We start from the raw sequence: 21,873 nt of genomic DNA on the forward strand, positions 1-21,873 counted from the left end.
TCAGGCTACCATCCACAGGCTAATGGGCAGGCGGAGCGGTTGAATCAGGAATTGGAGAAAGGGCTTCGGTTGCTAGCCTCACGTCATCGCACTTCCTGGTCCGATCAACTCCCTTGGATAGAACTCGCACATAACAGTTTGCCCTCTGCTTCCACCGGTTATTCTCCATTCCATGTGGTCTTTGGTCATCAGCCCGCACTCTTCTCCTCTGTCGACCTTAACTCCCCGGTCCCTTCAATGCTTAGTCTAATCCTCCATTGCCAACGAACCTGGGAGCAGGCACGGAAGATTCTGCTGTGTTCCACGGCATCATATAAGGCCTCCACTGATCGTAAAAGGTCCACGGCTCCATCTTACGCTGTGGGCCAGAAGGTATGGTTATCAACTCATCACCTTTCCCTTAGGGGCGTGCCCAGGAAATTGGCTTCCAGGTTTGTTGGTCCGTTCCTGATCTCCAAAGTTATCAATCCTGTCTCAGTTCATCTTCGTCTTCCCCAGTCCATGCGTATCCATCCCACGTTTCATGTCAGTTGTGTCAAACCCGTTCAGTCGAGCGTTTTGTGCCCTCTGCAGTTCCCCCGCCACCCGCCCGGTGCATGGATGGTGGCCCTGTTTTTCCTGTGTGCCGGCTCCTGGCCTCTCGCCGTCGTGGGCGTGGTTTTCAGTATTTGGTTGATTGGGAGGGGTATGGCCCTGAGGAGCGGTCGTGGATCCCCTCCCACTTTATTTTGGACCCTGGCCTTGTTCGCACTTTTCATGCTGCCCACCCTGTCGCGCCTGGGCCGCCCGGGGTTGGCCATGGCGGTGGGGGTACTGTCAGGGTGTGAGGTTGCTCTATTTTGCTTTGTTTTGTCTTTATCTGTTTGGTTGCTCTTCTGTTTGTCTATTCCTCTGTGTGATCTTTCTCTGTGTATCTCTTGGTGGTGGGTGTGTCTCTGCTTTCTGGACCATGCCCCCGTTCTGGGCTCCTCCCCGTGCACCTGCTGTCAATCTGCTGCTAATCACCTGGATGTATATATACTGCTCATTTTGCTCTGTTTCCTCACCAGTGTTGTGTGGGCCGCCGAAGAGGAGGTACTGCTGGCCCACCACCACCAGAGGGCGCCCTGTCTGGAGTGCGGGCTCCAGGCACCAGAGGGCGCTGTCGCCTCACAGGAGCAGCCAGGGTGACAGCTGTCACCCATCACCTGAGACGAGACAGCTGATATCAATCAACAGGGAGGTATATCAGCAGGACGGCATCTCCACCTCATTGCCGAGATATCGCTTTACCAAGGAGGTAATGTATCCAGCCGATTATATCAACCTTAATTACCTTTTGCCTTTATACAGAGAGAGAGAAGAGCAGCAGGAAACAGTATTTGGATAAGTACTCACACTCCTGCACTTTAGTGTTTTCCTGACAAGAGGTGGAGGTGGTGTTCCACCCTGTGTGTTGCTGGGTGCAGCCGCACCCACACCTGACTGTTTCTGTTCCTTGCCAGCAGTACCGGATCCGACGAGCGGAGGCAGTGGCCACCTGGGGTTCGGGACTTGGCGGCTCCAGTATCCCCGGGGTTCGGTGGCAGAGGAAATCGGGTGGTTCCGGTTCGACTCGGACAGACGTCTCCTATCGTCGAGCCTGCCCACACGACACCTTTGGAATTCGGTTACTGCTGTATTTGTAATCTGTTGTGTTTGTTGTGTAAATTCACAACAGTAAAACTTTGTGATTTGACTTTCTTCATTGTCCGTTCATTTGCGCCCCCTGTTGTGGGTCCGTGTTCCTACACTTTCCCAACAACCAGATTGATGCGCCCTGTGCCTTCTCTCCAGCCTTCAGTTCTGTATTCCTTGTTCTGCCAGCCTCATTGTGTTCTTGACCTCCAGCCTGTTTATTCCGACCTTGTCTAAGCCTCATGTTTTTTGTACTGTTGCTGTGTTTTTTGGACTGCCTTCCTGTGTACCGACCTCTGCTATTTTCTTCACTAAAGTCTTCCAACCAGAGCTACCAGAGTGAGCCTTGCATTTGTGTCCAAACCATACATCCTGTCAAACCTAAGATATCAGGCAGTCAAGCTTCAAGTTCAGTCGGAGTTGACGCATCGCCGGAGTGATAAATAAGGTTGTTGTTCCACTAAACATGGCAGCGAAAGTATAAACCTAATAAGTGAGTGATCAGAGACCACCGATGCAAGAGGCATGATGTTAATATTTGTGACAGCAATACCACGTGCAATACCACGTATAGATTTATAAATAACAGCAACACCCCCACTTTGCATCGCATCACTAGGGACATGACTAAATGTGTATGGCAGCGTGCAGTCCTCCACTTAAGGGGAGGACAGCTGTAGGTTTAAGCCAGGTTTCATATAACCCAATCATATCTAAGGGATGATCCATAATTAGATCATTAATCAGCAATGATTTTGAGGCTCAGGCTATGAACCTCAGTGGGGTTGACAGTTGGAACGTCTGGATTTAGGGGTGGTTCCAGAGTAGCATATATAAGATGCCTGGAAATAGGTTTACTTTTGAGACAGTCCACGTGGGTTGTTGGTAGCAGACACGAAATATTTGATATTACTTTTATGGACACATCTGTGGAAACAGGCCACAGTCTCAACTTGATGAATTTTCCTCCCTGCCATATAAACTGCACTATCACCATAATGGATTTTCTGCATTAATTTCCCCATAAAGATAATGGATTCCATAGCCACATTTGTCATAAACCTTGCAGGGTCTGTAATCACCTGCTCCGTGGCCTGCTGTAAAGTCCTAATGTTACCCTCCTTGTAGAGCTCTATCTATGTTTGCAGAAAAGATGGCAATACCTTCCCCAGTAGGATGAAGGCCGTCCGGCATCAGCAAGCCACGGTGGCCCCAGAACGAAGGCCAGTTTTCAATAAAGCTAAAGCCTTGCTGTCTGCAAAATTGTGCCAGCCACCTATTTAATGATGTCAGCCTGCTAAACACCTCATCATTACCCCAGAAGGGGAGGGAACCAGAGTCTATTAATTGATGCAGACACATCTTTCTAGCAAGGTCACATGTCCTCTCTATGTCCATTTTTGTGACCTCGGAGTGCTTCATTCTGACATCATTGGCACCGACGTGAATAACAATGTGAGTGTATCTAGTGTTATGTTCCTTTGTCTGTCTACCCTGCTGCAGTATCAGCAACCTAAGATGGGAGGCAATGTCGGGAGGTGTCATGTTCCTTTGTCTGTCTACCCTGCTGCAGTGTCAGCAACCTAAGATGGGAGGCAATGTTGGGAGCTCTGGCCCCAGGAATACATTTAACGTCAGCAGCACCTGTAATCTGACTTTGCGGGTGATACAATCCCCTACCACTAAAGCCTGGTGTTTCGGCCTGGAGATAGGAGTGGAAGTCACCCGTGGGCTCAAACAGACCTTGTGTGTGTGTGTGTATATATATATATATATATATGTATATATATATATATATATATATATATATATATATATATATATATATGTATATATATATATATGTTTTGTTCGCTGTTGAGTTTAGTTTATTAGTTTATTTAAGGGACAATGTACAGCATCATTAAGCTCAAAGAGACAGAGATGAGCTGCACCAGATTATAGCTAAATAGCTAATTTTGGAGTCCCTAGGCACTTCAAATAAATTAACAATGAAACTGCACAATATTCTAAAACTCCTCTCCCACAATAAATCACTTTCACAAACAAAGTCAGACCATATCACAGTCAGTCACAATCAGATCATATCACTTGCATTCATCGACCACCGAACATTCTCTACACAATACAAATCAATTTCATTTTTACTGGTATTTCCAACACAGCTTAAGTCACGTTAAAATCCATGCCCCTTGAGGCTGTACTAGTACACATCTGAATCACTAAACAGAGTCGATTGTATGTAAGAAAACACAGAAATAATATTGAACAATTTTTTACACAGGTGAGAAAAACAGCCTCAGAGTCAGTGCTGGCAGGTCTGCCCATTCAACAGCCACTTTATTAATTCACTGGTGAAAATAAAGTAATTTGTTTGGCTTTTTAATACAGTAGGAAGATTTTTCCTTTCTTTAATCGCTCTATATGAAAAAGCGGACTGTGCAAAAGTTGTTTTACGTTTTGGAACAGTACACTGCCCCCTGGTGGTGGAGCATGTACTTCTGTTTGTCACTTGAGATGTTAACTGGACAAAGTTCTGAAGAGGAGCAGGTGCAGAGTTATGTACGTATAATTCTATGCACTAATCGGATACTACACATTCTTTGAATATTTTCAAAATACAGCAATCTGTATTTTTCCAGAACATGGCAGTGATGGTGCTGCCTTGTTCTCCGGTCCAAAATTTTTAAGGCTTGTTTGTGAATAGATTCTAACGGCTTCAAAGTTGTTTTATTTCTTTGTGACCAGCATGTGATACAATAATAAAATCTGGATATTATCATTGTGTTAAAATAAGTTTTTGCTGCTTCCAAAGTTAGAGAGTTCCTGATACATTTAAAAGTTGCTATATTAGATTTAAGTCTCTGACACATTTGTTTTACATGTTTTTAAAAGTAAGCGAGGGATCTAAGATAACGCCTAGGTATTTGTATTCTGTTACATTTTCAGACTGTTCCCCATTTACATCCACATTTGGGAGATTACACATTTTTGATTTACTGTAAAAATACATGGTGGATGTTTTTCTTTATGTTTAAAGTTAAGCTTGACTCTTGTAGCCATGCTGCCACTTTACCCATTGCCTCAGTCAGCTCAACGTATCTTCACCAAGTATAAACGACTGTCATCTGCGTACATTTGGATATATATATATATCCTCCTGTATCACGGATGGCAAGTCGTTTATATAGAGGGAGAAGAGCAAAGGACCCAGATTGGACCCTTGGGGCAGCCCGATGTCAACGGCTATGATAGAGGATGTGGTATCATTAATGTGAGTGCATTGAGAACGGTCTGATAGATAAGATTTTAGCCAGGTCAGAATATTCACTGACAGTTTGAATTTAGTTCATTTAGAGAGAAGAACCAGGTGACTGACTGTGTCAAAGGCCTTCCGTAGATTTGAAAAGGTTCTGCCTACTACTCCTCCATTATCCAGGTGTTTTTTTTTTTTTATGTTTTTGTCAAGGAGGCAGAAAGCTGTTTCTGTTGAGGGGTTTGTCCTGAACTTAAACTGCATAGGATGTAGCAGGTCTTCAGCCTCAAAATGTTCAGTGAGTTGCTTAGCTACAACCTTTTCAAGAGCCTTTGACACAACTGGGAGAATACTGATGGGTCTGTAGTTGTTAATGTGTTGTTTGTTCCTTGTTTTATGGATAGGAATGGCAATTGCTATTTTTAAGGTCTTTGGAAATATGTTTTCAACTATGGATTGATTTACAAGTCTGGTGATCAACACTGTTAAACTGTCTTTGTAAGTTTTTATGAAAAGGGTGTCTAGTCCAGACAGTGAGGTTAGGATTTTGTGTACTTCTGTGCCATTGGTCACAGTAAAATTTAACTCATTCATATTGCACAGACAGACCTGTTTACATGTTGTTTGTGTAAACTTCTGATTGAGCATTTGAACCGATTCAATAAAATAATGATTAAAATAATTTCCATTGGTAAGACTATCAAATATAGTTGTGTCATTCAAATTCAGTGTTATGTTGTAGTCCCTTGTTTGGCCTCTTCTTGATAGTTTATCAATGCTTTTCCACAACTGTTTAATATTTCCTTTCGCAGCTTACATTGTTCACAAACCAGTCTAAATCAATCAATCAATCAATCAATTTTTTTTTTATATAGCGCCAAATCACAACAAACAGTTGCCCCAAGGCGCTTTATATTGTAAGGCAAGGCCATACAATAATGATGTAAAACCCCAACGGTCAAAACGACCCCCTGTGAGCAAGCACTTGGCTACAGTGGGAAGGAAAAACTCCCTTTTAACAGGAAGAAACCTCCAGCAGAATCAGGCTCAGGGAGGGGCAGTCTTCTGCTGGGACTGGTTGGGGCTGAGGGAGAGAACCAGGAAAAAGACATGCTGTGGAGGGGAGCAGAGATCGATCACTAATGATTAAATGCAGAGTGGTGCATACAGAGCAAAAAGAGAAAGAAAGAGTGCATCATGGGAACCCCTGTGATAGTGAGCACTTCTCCTTTGCTGAGATAATCCATCCCACCTCACAGATGTGCCATATCAAGATGCTGATTAGACACCATGATTAGTGCACAGGTGTGCCTTAGACTGCCCACAATAAAAGGCCACTCTGAAAGGTGCAGTTTTGTTTAATTGGGGGGGGGAGATACCAGTCAGTATCTGGTGTGACCACCATTTGCCTCATGCAGTGCAACACATCTCCTTTGCATAGAGTTGAACAGGTTGTCAATTGTGGCCTGTGGAATGTTGGTCCACTCCTCTTCAATGGCTGTGCGAAATTGCTGGATATTGGCAGGAACTGGTACACGCTGTCATATACGCCGGTCCAGAGCATCCCAAACATGCTCAATGGGTGACATGTCCGGTGAGTATGCCGGCCATGCAGGAACTGGGACATTTTCAGCTTCCAAGATGTGTACAGATCCTTGCAACATGGGGCCGTGCATTATCCTGCTGCAACATGAGGTGATGTTCTTGGATGTATGGCACAACAATGGGCCTCAGGATCTCGTCATGGTATCTCTGTGCATTCAAAATGCCATCAATAAAATGCACCTGTGTTCTTCGTCCATAACAGACGCCTGCCCATACCATAACCCCACCGCCACCATGGGCCACTCGATCCACAACATTGACATCAGAAAACCGCTCACCCACACGACGCCACACACGCTGTCTGCCATCTGCCCTGAACAGTGTGAACCGGGATTCATCCGTGAAGAGAACACCTCTCCAACGTGCCAAATGCCAGCGAATGTGAGCATTTGCCCATTCAAGTTGGTTACGACGACGAACTGGAGTCAAGTCGAGACCCCAATGAGGACGACGAGCATGCAGATGGGCTTCCCTGAGACGGTTTCTGACAGTTTGTGCAGAAATTCTTTGGTTATGCAAACCGATTGTTTCAGCAACTGTCCGAGTGGCTGGTCTCAGACGATCTTGGAGGTGAACATGCTGGATGTGGAGGTCCTGGGCTGGTGTGGTTACACATGGTCTGCGGTTGTGAGGCTGGTTGGATGTACTGCCAAATTCTCTGAAACGCCTTTGGAGACGGCTTATGGTAGAGAAATGAACATTCAATACACGAGCAACAGCTCTGGTTGACATTCCTGCTGTCAGCATGCCAACTGCATGCTCCCTCAAATCTTGCGACATCTGTGGCATTGTGCTGTGTGATAAAACTGCACCTTTCAGAGTGGCCTTTTATTGTGAACAGTCTAAGGCACACCTGTGCACTAATCATGGTGTCTAATCAGCATCTTGATATGGCACACCTGTGAGGTGGGATGGATTATCTCAGCAAAGGAGAAGTGCTCACTATCTCAGATTTAGACTGGTTTGTGAACAATATTTGAGGGAAATGGTGATACTGTGTATGTGGAAAAGGTTTTAGATCTTTGAGTTCATCTCATACAAAATGGGAGCAAAACCAAAAGTGTTGCATTTATATTTTTGTTGACTGTATTAATAATGTATAGCGAATATATGATGAACAATCACGATTGTATAGCGCATGTAGTGAGGAAATGGATCCGACGCACTGCGATTATCACGGCAGTATTACGGGTGTATTATGAATGCATCGAGCACTTGTTGTGCGTGCACGGCATTTGCATTGCGGTCATAAAAGAAGCGCACTTGGGCCGTCTGCATCACTATTCACACCAGCAATACAGGCTCTGGAGCAAGTGCTGGACTTGGACAAGTTGATTGGAGTAAACAAGCAGTGAACAGGGCGAGTAGTGACGTCAGTGGAACGCATCAGAGCGCAGCTGTCTGAACGATTATAACAAGTGAAATCTGTTATAGGAATAAATACTGTAACAGCTGCAAACAAGAAGGAAAAAACACGCAACTGTTTTATCAAGCCTTGACAATGTAAACAAGTCTTTTTAGACGGCTCAAAATGCTTTCTGCAGCTTGTTAGCCTTTCACGCGCGCGCATGCACATAGCCTAGCTGCAGCTTCCTCTGTGATTCTGGAGGTGATTAGAGCCGTTTTCAACAGCCAACTTGCAGAATAAAATGATTAATCCACCACAAAATAATTATTTTATATACGCAGCATCCAGCGCAGAGCACGTGGCAGCCGGTAGAACAAAGAACGGCGTCCAGCTGTGAACACAGCGCATCTGATTTGCATCCGCTGCAAATCAGATGCAAAGCAGATGTAATAAAAATGCTTTATTCGTGGCCAGTCTGTATGCAGTCACTACAGCTTCTTTTAGTTCGTGATGTGGACATGATGGGCACGCAGAATATCCGTTTTACACACTGTCCCAGTCCGCTGCCAAGCTGCAAATCCCTGTCAGTTGCAGATATCAGTAGATGACGGTGAATATACAGCGCATAGATTGAGTATGTATTGTGTATGTATTGTGTATGTATTGAGTATGTAAGGCGGATGTCATCTGTAGCCAATATTTTGTGCAGCTCAAACATCCTGGAAACGGAAAAACGTGCTTCTGCGGATAATTGCAGACGTGTGCGGGTGTCAGCTGACTCATACAAGCATGTTTCACAGATATTGCGGATGTTAAGCGAATATGAGCCAATTTTGTGTGCAATCCATACACAAATCCTCCTAAACGCCCGTGGGACCGGGCCCTTAAGTGCTGAGTCCCTTTTTCTCATAAGTACCCACAATGAAAAAAGTGAAACACAGTGCACTTCATTCAAAGTACTTATTTAAATTGGTCTAATGGAAAATTGTGGTTTCCAGTTTAAATCTGCTGGAATCACTTTACAAAATCATAAATATACATTGTGAGAAACTAAAAAAATTAGCTGTAACAAATTACATCAGTTTTTTTAAGTTGATCCAAAGTATCATTTTTTTTTCAGTGCAGATAGTTTCATTCATCCAAGGCATTTTCGCTTTTACATATATACTTTCTGCCTCCATGATAACTGTATGGGGGAGGGGGATTTTTTTCTAACATGTTAGTTTAAGCCATTTTTAGGTCATTCTGGGTTTTCATGTATCCCATAATCCCTTGCGCGCCAGAGTCGCTGCAGTCAAAACAACATAGAGAATCACACGATGACAATTGTAAATGAATATTATACTACAAAATTTTATTTTTTATGCTTTTCATCACGTTAATAAGAGACTGCTGAATCTTCTTCTTTGTCTTTCGGCTGTTCCCGTTAGGGGTCGCCACAGCAGATCAATCGTTTCCATCTCACCCTGTCCTCTGTATCTTCCTCTGTCACACCAACCACCTGCATGTCCTCCCTCAGCACATCCATAAACCTCCTCTTTGGCCTCCCTCTTCTCCTCCTGCCTGGTGGCTCCATCCTCAGCATCTTTCTCCCTATATACCCTGGGTCCCTCCTCTGCACATGTCCAAACCATCTCAATCTCGCCTCTCTGACTTTGTCTCCAAACCGTCCCACCTGAGCTGTCCCTCTGATATGTTCATTCCTAATCTTGTCCATTCTTGTCACTCCCAAAGAGAATCTCAACATCTTCAGCTCTGCCGCCTCCTGTCTTTTTGTTAGTGCCACTGTCTCTAAACCATACAACATAGCTGGTCTCACTACTGTCTTGTAAACTTTCCTCTTCACTCTTGCTGATATTCTTCGGTCACAAATCACTCCTGCCACCTTTCTCCACCCACTCCACCCTGCCTGCACTCTCTTCTTCACCTCTCTACCACACTCTCCATTACTTTGAACAGTTGACCCCAAATATTTTAACTCATCTACTTTCACCACTTCTACTCCTTGTAACTGCACTATTCCACTGGGCTCCCTCTCATTCACACACATGTATTCAGTCTTGCTTCTACTGACTTTCATTCCCCTTCTCTCCAAAGCATATCTCCACTTCTCCAGTCTAGACTCAACTTGCTCTCTACTCTCACTACAGATCAGAATGTCATCTGCAAACATCATAGTCCATGGGGACTCCTGTCTGATCTCATCTGTCAACCTGTCCATCACCACTGCAAACAAGAAAGGACTCAGAGCTGATCCTTGGTGTAATCCCACTCCACCTTGAATGAGTCTGTCATTCCGACTGCTCATCTCACTGCTGTCACACTATTCTTGTACATGTCCTGCACTACCCTAACATACTTCTCTGCCACTCCAGACTTCCTCATACAATGCCACAACTCTTCTCTTGGCACCCTATCATAAGCTTTTTCTAAGTCCACAAACACACAATGTAACTCTTTCTGTCCTTCTCTGTACTTTTCCAACAGTATTCTCAGCGCAAACATTGCATCTGTAGTGCGCTTTCTCGGCATGAAACCATATTGCTGCTCACAGATCTTCACCTGTTTTCTAAGCCTAGCTTCTACTACTCTTTCCCATAACTTCATGCTGTGGCTGATCAGCTTTATGCCTCTGTAGTTACTGCAGCTCTGCACATCACCCTTGTTCTTGAAAATAGGAACCAGCACACTTCGTCTCCACTCCTCAGGCATCCTCTCACTTTCCAAGATTTTATTAAACAATCTGGTTAGAAACTCTACTGCCATCTCTCCTAGACATTTCCATGCCTCCATTGGAATGTCATCTGGACCAACTGCCTTTCCACTCTTCATCCTCTTCATAGCAGCCCTCACTTCTTCCTTGCTAATCTCTTTTACTTCCTGATTTACTCTCAATCAATCAATCAATCAATTTTTTTATATAGCGCCAAATCACAACAAACAGTTGCCCCAAGGCGCTTTATATTGTAAGGCAAGGCCATACAATAATTATGTAAAACCCCAACGGTCAAAACGACCCCCTGTGAGCAAGCACTTGGCTACAGTGGGAAGGAAAAACTCCCTTTTAACAGGAAGAAACCTCCAGCAGAACCAGGCTCAGGGAGGGGCAGTCTTCTGCTGGGACTGGTTGGGGCTGAGGGAGAGAACCAGGAAAAAGACATGCTGTGGAGGGGAGCAGAGATCGATCACTAATGATTAAATGCAGAGTGGTGCATACAGAGCAAAAAGAGAAAGAAACAGTGCATCATGGGAACCCCCCAGCAGTCTACGTCTATAGCAGCATAACTAAGGGATGGTTCAGGGTTCAAAATATTCCCTCCACCTTCTCAGCACACACTTCTCACTTGTCAGCACATTACCATGTGCATCTTTTACCACCCTAACCTGCTGCACATCCTTTCCAGCTCTGTCCCTTTGTCTTGCCAATCGGTACAAGTCCTTTTCTCCTTCCTTACTATTCAACTTCTTGTACAGCTCGCAATATGCCTTTTCCTTTGCTTTTGCCACTTCTCTTCTCACCTTACGCCGCATCTCCTTGTACTCCTGTCTACTTTCTTCATCTCTACGACTATCCCAAAACTTTTTCGCCAACCTCTTTCTCCTTATGCTTTCCTGGACCTCTTCATTCCACCACCAAGTCTCCTTGTCTTCCTTCCACTGTCCAGATGTCATACCCAGTACTGCCCTAGCTGCCTCCCTCACCACATCTGCAGTACTTTTCCAGTTGTCCAAAATTGCTTCCCCTCCAACTAGTGCTTCTCTCACCTGCTCGCTAAATTTCACACTACAGTCTTCCTCCTTCAGCTTCCACCATCTGATCCTTTGTTGAGCTCTCACTCTCTTCTTCTTCTTTACCTCTAAAGTCATCCTACAAACAACCATCCTATGCTGTCTAGTGACACTCTCTCCTGCCACCACCTTACAGTCTGTGATTTCTTTTAGCTTGCATCTCCTATAAAGAATGTAGTCCACCTGTGTGCACCTTCCTCCACTCTTATATGTTACCCTGTGCTCCTCCCTTTTCTTAAAGTAGGTATTCACCACAGCCATTTCCATCCTTTTTGCAAAATCAACTACCATCTGTCCTTCCCCATTCCTATCCTTGATACCATATCTACCCATTACTTCCTCATCACCTCTGTTCCCTTCACCAACATGCCCATTGAAGTCTGCTCCTATCACCACTCTTTCATGCTTGGGCACACTCTCCACCACCTCATCTGACACACTCCAGAAATCTTCTTTCTCCTTCATCTCACAACCTACCTGTGGGGCATATGCACTGATGATATTCATCATCACCCCTTCAATTTCCAACTTCACACTCATCACCCTGTCAGACACTCGCTTAACCTCCAGCACACTTTTAACATTCTCTTCCTTTAAAATGACCCCAACACCATTTCTCTTCCTGTCCTCACCATGGTACAACAACTTGTACCCACCGCCGATGCTCCTGCTCTTACTTCCCTTCCACTTGGTCTCTTGCACACACAATATGTCTACCTTTCTCCTCTCCATCATATCAGCCAGCTCTCTCCCTTTACCAGTCATACTACCAACATTCAAAGTCCCCACTCTCATTTCCACCCTTCTAGTTTTCTTCTTCTCCCGCTGTTCGTGGCAACGTTTTCCTCCTCTTCTTCGTCGTCTTTGCCCAGCAGTAGCCCAATTTCCACCGGCACCCTGTTGGGCAATAGCACCGGTGGCGGACGTTGTTAACCCGGGCCGCGACCGATCCGGTATGGGAATTCGATTCTGAGTCTGCATAGTTGGGTTGGCTTGTTTTACGCCGGATGCCCTTCCTGACGCAACCCTTCTCACTTATCCGGGCTTGGGACCGGCACTCAGAATGTACTGGCTGCACACCCCATGTGGCTGAGTTAGACTGCTGCATGATACCCTGAAAACTTGCTAAAACAATTATAACAAATAATCCGTGTCTGCTACGTTTAATCTGCGTGGAATTTAATAAATGCAAACCGAATTTCAGACATATTATATATATTAGTCTCGAACAAAAAGGACAAACAGTGTTGTAAAAAACGGCCTTATGGATCATCTAAGATGTCCCTGCTGCAATACTTATGCTTAGAGAAATTCTGGTTGTATTTAATTTCGTATGCTAACGGAGTTAGCCCATTTAGCAGCTATGGTAGCCTGATCCGTTAGATCCCGTTAATGCATGATTACTAAGAAAACAAGTGGCTCATAACTTTTAATGTCCACATCAAAGCATATCAAGAACTGCCGCGCAGTCCCCAAAAATATGATTTAATAAATACCTCAACAGAGATTAACATGTTACGTTAGCTACTTCAGACCAATATTTTGGACTCAAAGATCGGGGCGTGTTCATGCTTCTTTCATCGCACACAGCCACCCATGCTCCACCCCTTTATGCATTAATGAGCTCATCTTGACATAGCCAGAATCAGTGCAGGTCACTGCATATAAAATTTTACATCCAAAGATGTTAACCGAACAATGAATTTAAAATTTAAAAAAAAAATAAAAAATTTGGGGGTTGTAGAAAATGGTTTTCATTTTTTCTGCATGAAAGAAAATTAACAACTGAAGTAATTGTCAGTTTATTTTCCTGTCAATCCACTATTTGATAAATCAAACCTATTTCTCAAACTCAGTTTTCTCTGTCAAATTAGCATGTAAATTGGTGCAAGCACAACCTGATATGGATCACTTGTCATGCTTTCAAGTCACTGCAGTTTGTACGCCTATCACATTGAATTCTGAAGAAGGAAATGTAGGTGTTTGTCATCTTTTTTTACATGCCCATTTCTCTCACTGCAGGGATGCATCTACTCAGGCTTTTCTTTTTGTTGTTTGTTTTTAAAGCTCGCACCAGCTGTGATGACAAAAACTGAATCCTGAAAAGTGTCAGGGCTGGTGCTGTTGAAAGAAACAAGTGAATGTACGAAAACACAACACTGAAGCAATCTTGGAAAATAGCTGTGATTTTGAAAATTTAAGTCCGCATTTTCAAAAGGGTAATGTCTGAAGAGTTTTTTGTTTGTTTTTTTGTTGTTGTTGTTGTTGTTGTTTGTCCATTTGGTTCTTATCTCACCATTTCAAAGATTCCCCTGAAACATTATCTGCTGCACTATAGTCAGAGGTGCACATAACTGGTACTCGTGGTGCTTGTGCATGCTAAAAATAAATGATGTGTAGCAGAAAACACAAGGGAAGTGCTTCATAAGTGGAAAGAAATGACAGATTGTAAGAAAAGTGTTTTCCTCTACTGTGTATCAATGATGTTTAAAACACACAAGCACAATGAGGGCCAGTTATGTTGCACCCCTTACTATAGTAGCATATTTTCCAAAATCCTGTAACTGAACAAAAATTAAAATGAAAATTTAAAAAGTTCCTGTCCTTGCCCCCTTGGACTGAAACTTTCATGCTTTCTACTGCAGGCCAATTTCAACATTTTCAATGTTTCCTGGAAATTGATCCATTAGTTGATGATTCATCCTACTAAAAGTACACCAAATAGATGCATGCAAAAACATCACCCTAAGAGATCATTTACAGACAGCTGGATATTTACTGCCAGCTCACTAACACTTGTAAACTCTTTCATATACTACTTTGCAATTATTTGACTAGCCAGCAGCTATGAACATATGAACATGACTGTTTCGCAATTATCCCCTCGGACAAAGTCCTTGTTCCGAGCATATGGGACAGAAAATTACCCATCTTTCCTTGAAAGCATCCGGGCTGATTCACTCACCATATGATTTTGTTCTTAAAGAAGGCTATTCTGCATTAACCTGATTTACATTTCTGAGTATTTAACACAAGCTCTAAAATGTCTAGTTATCCAACAAAGTATTCTGCAGTTTATGACTACAACATATATATATATATATATATATATATATATATATATATATATATATATATATATATATATATATATATATATTCAAAGTAACAAGATAACATCCTGTTTTTTGTGACTGCAGTGTTTCATTTTAGATCACTCACTGGAACTGCAGGTACAAATGCCGTTAAGTAGATCTGGGCAATTCTGCAGAGGTGAAAAAACACAGTAACATTCATTTAGTAAACACACACAGATTATTATTTGTTTCTGTGATAAAGAGAAACAAACCAAATATTCAATATTATTGCTGCTGCTTTACCTTTGTTCTACTGTGGATGTATCATTATTGTGCAACAGCCTGTTTGTTACACATTTACATGAAATTCCTTGTGTATATGAGAGTACTTGCTGAACACAAGCATAAATATCCAACACATTCTCACTCCCAACACATCACATTTTTACACTTTCTTCGTGCCCCTTTGCCTCCCTGTATGATGGGATACGTAGCCCCTTTGTGTCACATAATGACACATAATGTGTGTTAACTCCCTCTGATGACACACAGAAATATCTTTTTCACTTCGGTCTGGGTTCATATAGTGGCACAAAGAGGCTACCCAATGAAATTCTGTAAAAATCAATGTTTTTGCATCAAAGTGTGATGAGCTGGGAGTGAGAATGAGTTGGGATATCATCATTCCTTCTTTGCTGCTGATGATGACTTTTGCAAAATGTTTGAGTTGGTTGGTCAGGTTGCTGTGAGACATCCTGAGAATACATAGGTCCCCCAACAAGCTGCTAGATGTCACAGCTGGAGCAAGGACAAAAGCTCTGACTTCTTACCAATGAATTCTGGTGTTCATCAAGGGTGTGTTCCAGTTCCTACTCTGTTGAATACTTGCATGTTGAATACTTGCATTGGACTGGGTTTTGGGTAGGGTTGTGGAATGCAACAACTTAGATACCTTTGATGGTGAGGAAACATTTACTGTGCTTGACATTGCATGCACTTTGATTGCAGAACTTCAGAAGTTGAATGAGGAGTTGGAGCATCTGGATTTGCAATTATCCTTGATCAGTACTAAAGTAACTCTCCCACTTGGTCAAGTCCCAAAAAAAGGTTGGTATGCTGCTCAGCATTGATCAGCACAAGTCAGAAAAAGTCTGTTAAACTTGTGTCAGTTTTGATTATGTTCAATTTTTTTGGACTAACAGGTGCACTGGCTACATTGTGCATGGCTCTGGGCAGTCCAATAAAGTCATGACACAACTTGGCTTCCAACTGCACCGAGCCATCAAGAGCCGAGCACAGGTGGAGCCCCAGTGGCTGAGAGTCCACTGAGCTTTTGTAAAAATTTACGTTTCTGTACATTTGCCAAGTGGTGTCTCTGCTTGGGAGAAAGATGCTTGGGGAAATCAGCTGAGGAGTAGGGTGAGGAGCCACATTATGACACAACCCATCATGCCACTAAATGGCACAAAACTCAGCCAAAATAAAAAATCATACCTTCACAACACAAGATGATTCCCATTCTCTCCCATGTCATGTCATTAATATTTTAACCAATCACAGACTCAAATACATGCTAATCAGTACATATTTTGCTAATCAGTGCTTTCCAATCTGATGGAAAAAAGGGCAATGTCATTATCGCATGAGTCACAGCTATGCACTGATGATGTCTTCAATGGATGTTTGAATTTCAGATGTGGAATTGAGTGCTGGGCATCCATTTGCGGTATTAATCAGCATCAATCAAACCATGAATTCACCTTGCCACTTCATGCTTCTGGTGTAGAATAAGTAGTAAGTTCTCCATATTAATCAGGAGACCCCAGCAGGGTAGACAAAAGAGCAGCAGGATCAGCATACTCCTTTGGAGAATGACTCCTACACGTTTGAAGTTCTTGCTGCCATACGTCTGTGAAACACAAATGAAACAGAGGACTGCAAATCTGACTCATCCAATCTGATTTAGACATGAATTCATTTGGAGATAAAAGTACTTTGCTATTACACACACAAATTATGCTTTGTTCACCTGAGAAATAAGTGTATCACAAGCAACCGAGAGGCCGTAGCCTGTTGCAAGGATGCTGACATTAATGACCTGAGATGGAGAAAAAAAGGGTTAGTATACATCACACAATGCAACATGTGTATTACATATGCTTTTTTTTTTTATCTCCTTTCATATTTCTGACTAATGTGGCTTTCTGAAAGACCACCATGTTACTTGCAAGTTATAGCATTAATATTTGCCATTATTCACTCCTTTTTATCACAAGGTAAACATTTGCACATTTTGTACTGTAAGTTTTTTTTTGTTTGTTTGTTTGTTTGTTTGTTTGATTGATTGATTGATTGATTGATTGTTTTGTCTCACACTGACTGTATCAGGTCATTCATATGTTCCCAAAGTCCCATCTTCCACAGATTTATATGTCACATAAAGGGTACATGACTAGGGTCCTACATTCCCATTGTCTTAAATTCCCTGGATTATCAATCAATCAATCAATCAATTTTTTTATATAGCGCCAAATCACAACAAACAGTTGCCCCAAGGCGCTTTATATTGCAAGGCAAGGCCATACAATAATTATGTAAAACCCCAACGGTCAAAACGACCCCCTGTGAGCAAGCACTTGGCTACAGTGGGAAGAAAAAACTCCCTTTTAACAGGAAGAAACCTCCAGCAGAACCAGGCTCAGGGAGGGGCAGTCTTCTGCTGAGACTGGTTGGGGCTGAGGGAGAGAACCAGGAAAAAGACATGCTGTGGAGGGGAGCAGAGATCGATCACTAATGATTAAATGCAGAGTGGTGCATACAGAGCAAAAAGAGAAAGAAACAGTGCATCATGGGAACCCCCCAGCAGTCTACGTCTATAGCAGCATAACTAAGGGATGGTTCAGGGTCACCTGATCCAGCCCTAACTATAAGCTTTAGCAAAAAGGAAAGTTTTAAGCCTAATCTTAAAAGTAGAGAGGGTGTCTGTCTCCCTGATCTGAATTGGGAGCTGGTTCCACAGGAGAGGAGCCTGAAAGCTGAAGGCTCTGCCTCCCATTCTACTCTTACAAACCCTAGGAACTTCAAGTAAGCCTGCAGTCTGAGAGCGAAGCGCTCTATTGGGGTGATATGGTACTATGAGGTCCCTAAGATAAGATGGGACCTGATTATTCAAAACCTTATAAGTAAGAAGAAGAATTTTAAATTCTATTCTAGAATTAACAGGAAGCCAATGAAGAGAGGCCAATATGGGTGAGATATGCTCTCTCCTTCTAGTCCCCGTCAGTACTCTAGCTGCAGCATTTTGAATTAACTGAAGGCTTTTTAGGGAACTTTTAGGACAACCTGATAATAATGAATTACAATAGTCCAGCCTAGAGGAAATAAATGCATGAATTAGTTTTTCAGCATCACTCTGAGACAAGACCTTTCTGATTTTAGAGATATTGCGTAAATGCAAAAAAGCAGTCCTACATATTTGTTTAATATGCGCTTTGAATGACATATCCTGATCAAAAATGACTCCAAGATTTCTCACAGTATTACTAGAGGTCAGGGTAATGCCATCCAGAGTAAGGATCTGGTTAGACACCATGTTTCTAAGATTTGTGGGGCCAAGTACAATAACTTCAGTTTTATCTGAGTTTAAAAGCAGGAAATTAGAGGTCATCCATGTCTTTATGTCTGTAAGACAATCCTGCAGTTTAGCTAATTGGTGTGTGTCCTCTGGCTTCATGGATAGATAAAGCTGGGTATCATCTGCGTAACAATGAAAATTTAAGCAATACCGTCTAATAATACTGCCTAAGGGAAGCATGTATAAAGTGAATAAAATTGGTCCTAGCACAGAACCTTGTGGAACTCCATAATTAACTTTAGTCTGTGAAGAAGATTCCCCATTTACATGAACAAATTGTAATCTATTAGACAAATATGATTCAAACCACCACAGCGCAGTGCCTTTAATACCTATGGCATGCTCTAATCTCTGTAATAAAATTTTATGGTCAACAGTATCAAAAGCAGCACTGAGGTCTAACAGAACAAGCACAGAGATGAGTACACTGTCCGAGGCCATAAGAAGATCATTTGTAACCTTCACTAATGCTGTTTCTGTACTATGATGAATTCTAAAACCTGACTGAAACTCTTCAAATAGACCATTCCTCTGCAGATGATCAGTTAGCTGTTTTACAACTACCCTTTCAAGAATTTTTGAGAGAAAAGGAAGGTTGGAGGTTGGCCTATAATTAGCTAAGATAGCTGGGTCAAGTGATGGCTTTTTAAGTAATGGTTTAATTACTGCCACCTTAAAAGCCTGTGGTACATAGCCAACTAACAAAGATAGATTGATCATATTTAAGATCGAAGCATTAAATAATGGTAGGGCTTCCTTGAGCAGCCTGGTAGGAATGGGGTCTAATAAACATGTTGATGGTTTGGATGAAGTAACTAATGAAAATAACTCAGACAGAACAATCGGAGAGAAAGAGTCTAACCAAATACCGGCATCACCGAAAGCAGCCAAAGATAACGATACGTCTTTGGGATGGTTATGAGTAATTTTTTCTCTAATAGTTAAAATTTTGTTAGCAAAGAAAGTCATGAAGTCATTACTAGTTAAAGTTAATGGAATACTCAGCTCAATAGAGCTCTGACTCTTTGTCAGCCTGGCTACAGTGCTGAAAAGAAACCTGGGGTTGTTCTTATTTTCTTCAATTAGTGATGAGTAGAAAGATGTCCTAGCTTTACGGAGGGCTTTTTTTATAGAGCAACAGACTCTTTTTCCAGGCTAAGTGAAGATCTTCTAAATTAGTGAGACGCCATTTCCTCTCCAACTTACGGGTTATCTGCTTTAAGCTACGAGTTTGTGAGTTATACCACGGAGTCAGGCACTTCTGATTTAAAGCTCTCTTTTTTAGAGGAGCTACAGCATCCAAAGTTGTCTTCAATGAGGATGTAAAACTATTGACGAGATACTCTATCTCACTTACAGAGTTTAGGTAGCTACTCTGCACTGTGTTGGTATATGGCATTAGAGAACATAAAGAAGGAATCATATCCTTAAACCTAGTTACAGCGCTTTCTGAAAGACTTCTAGTGTAATGAAACTTATTCCCCACTGCTGGGTAGTCCATCAGAGTAAATGTAAATGTTATTAAGAAATGATCAGACAGAAGGGAGTTTTCAGGGAATACTGTTAAGTCTTCTATTTCCATACCATAAGTCAGAACAAGATCTAAGATATGATTAAAGTGGTGGGTGGACTCATTTACTTTTTGAGCAAAGCCAATAGAGTCTAATAATAGATTAAATGCAGTGTTGAGGCTGTCATTCTCAGCATCTGTGTGGATGTTAAAATCGCCCACTATAATTATCTTATCTGAGCTAAGCACTAAGTCAGACAAAAGGTCTGAAAATTCACAGAAAAACTCACAGTAACGACCAGGTGGACGATAGATAATAACAAATAAAACTGGTTTTGGGGACTTCCAATTTGGATGGACAAGACTAAGAGTCAAGCTTTCAAATGAATTAAAGCTCTGTCTGGGTTTTTGATTAATTAATAAGCTGGAATGGAAGATTGCTGCTAATCCTCCGCCCCGGCCCGTGCTACGAGCATTCTGACAGTTAGTGTGACTCGGGGGTGTTGACTCATTTAAACTAACATATTCATCCTGCTGTAACCAGGTTTCTGTAAGGCAGAATAAATCAATATGTTGATCAATTATTATATCATTTACCAACAGGGACTTAGAAGAGAGAGACCTAATGTTTAATAGACCACATTTAACTGTTTTAGTCTGTGGTGTAGTTGAAGGTGCTATATTATTTTTTCTTTTTGAATTTTTATGCTTAAATAGATTTTTGCTGGTTATTGGTAGTCTGGGAGCAGGCACCGTCTCTACGGGGATGGGGTAATGAGGGGATGGCAGGGGGAGAGAAGCTGCAGAGAGGTGTGTAAGACTACAACTCTGCTTCCTGGTCCCAACCCTGGATAGTCACGGTTTGGAGGATTTAAGAAAATTGGCCAGATTTCTAGAAATGAGAGCTGCTCCATCCAAAGTGGGATGGATGCCGTCTCTCCTAACAAGACCAGGTTTTCCCCAGAAGCTTTGCCAATTATCTATGAAGCCCACCTCATTTTTTGGACACCACTCAGACAGCCAGCAATTCAAGGAGAACATGCGGCTAAACATGTCATATATATGGCATATTATAGGAACATGACAAAGGGTTCCATGTTCCCAGGGTCCCCAGATTTATGTGTTGCATAGTGGGAACATGACAAAGGATTCCATGTTCCCATTGTCATATGTTCCCCATATGGCACATAATACAAACATGACTAGGGTCCTATGATTCCATATTTTTCCCATATTTTTATGGTATGTAATGAGAACATAACAAAGGGTTCTATGTTCCCAGGGTCCTGTGTTCCCTGGGCCCACGTTCCCAAGATTTATAAGGCACATAATGGGAAGATGACAAAGAGTCCTGTGTTCACAGCTCTAATGGACATAATGAAATTATGCTCCTCAGTTATGTGTTCACATGGGCTAACATGGGAACCTCTCAAAAAGGTTGTGTAACAGGCCAACATTTTACTATATTTTATTTGGTGGACCACATGTACAGTACCTTGATACTGAAAATCTCAGCTTTTTTGAGACCTTCAAAATGTAAACTGATAACCATGTTTGTGTTAGCTGTTTTAAAGCATTGCTCCAATTTCTAAAAACTGTGTGTTAACAGAATTGAACTGAAGAAACATACCACTGTGGGAACTTGGGACCCTAGGAAACATAAGACCCTGAGAACGTAGGACCATGTAAAGTTTGATCTTGGGAACTTGGGACCTGTGACCCTTAACTGGAGTAAGCAGATATTGAAAATGGATAGATGGTGTAGAAGAATTTTTAGGTCCATATTTGAACTGTGATGAACTATCAAGTGTCCTGATCCGAACTGTATGTCCTCTGGTTGAACTAGCAGGTGTTCAACCCAAAAAAAGGGCTCTATTAGTCATTTAGTCTGTCAGGGGCTTTCCAAGGCCTTTTAGGTGCTTTCCCGCAGGCCACGTGTGGGGGCCTCAGGCCAGCTGCACGTGTGGCTGAGGCCACGTGCGGAGGGGGCCTCAGGCC

The 21,873-nt window shown here is 42.4% G+C and overlaps 1 protein-coding gene across 2 annotated transcripts in view; it reads right to left on the reverse strand.

Moving 5' to 3' along the window:
• The window catches only part of slc47a1 (solute carrier family 47 member 1), a 98,900-nt gene that overhangs the window by 43,520 nt on the left and 33,507 nt on the right, over positions 1 to 21,873 (reverse strand). For both annotated transcript variants that reach the window (XM_034178376.1, XM_034178375.1), the window contains exons 3-5: positions 16,761 to 16,829; positions 16,492 to 16,640; positions 14,877 to 14,919 (exon numbers count right to left, since the gene is read on the reverse strand). In XM_034178376.1, the coding sequence (XP_034034267.1) occupies positions 14,877 to 14,919; positions 16,492 to 16,640; positions 16,761 to 16,829 (261 nt within the window). The remainder of the gene's footprint in view (positions 1 to 14,876; positions 14,920 to 16,491; positions 16,641 to 16,760; positions 16,830 to 21,873) is intronic.

This window comes from Thalassophryne amazonica, chromosome 9, assembly GCF_902500255.1.
Source record: "Thalassophryne amazonica chromosome 9, fThaAma1.1, whole genome shotgun sequence".
Taxonomy (NCBI): domain Eukaryota; kingdom Metazoa; phylum Chordata; class Actinopteri; order Batrachoidiformes; family Batrachoididae; genus Thalassophryne; species Thalassophryne amazonica.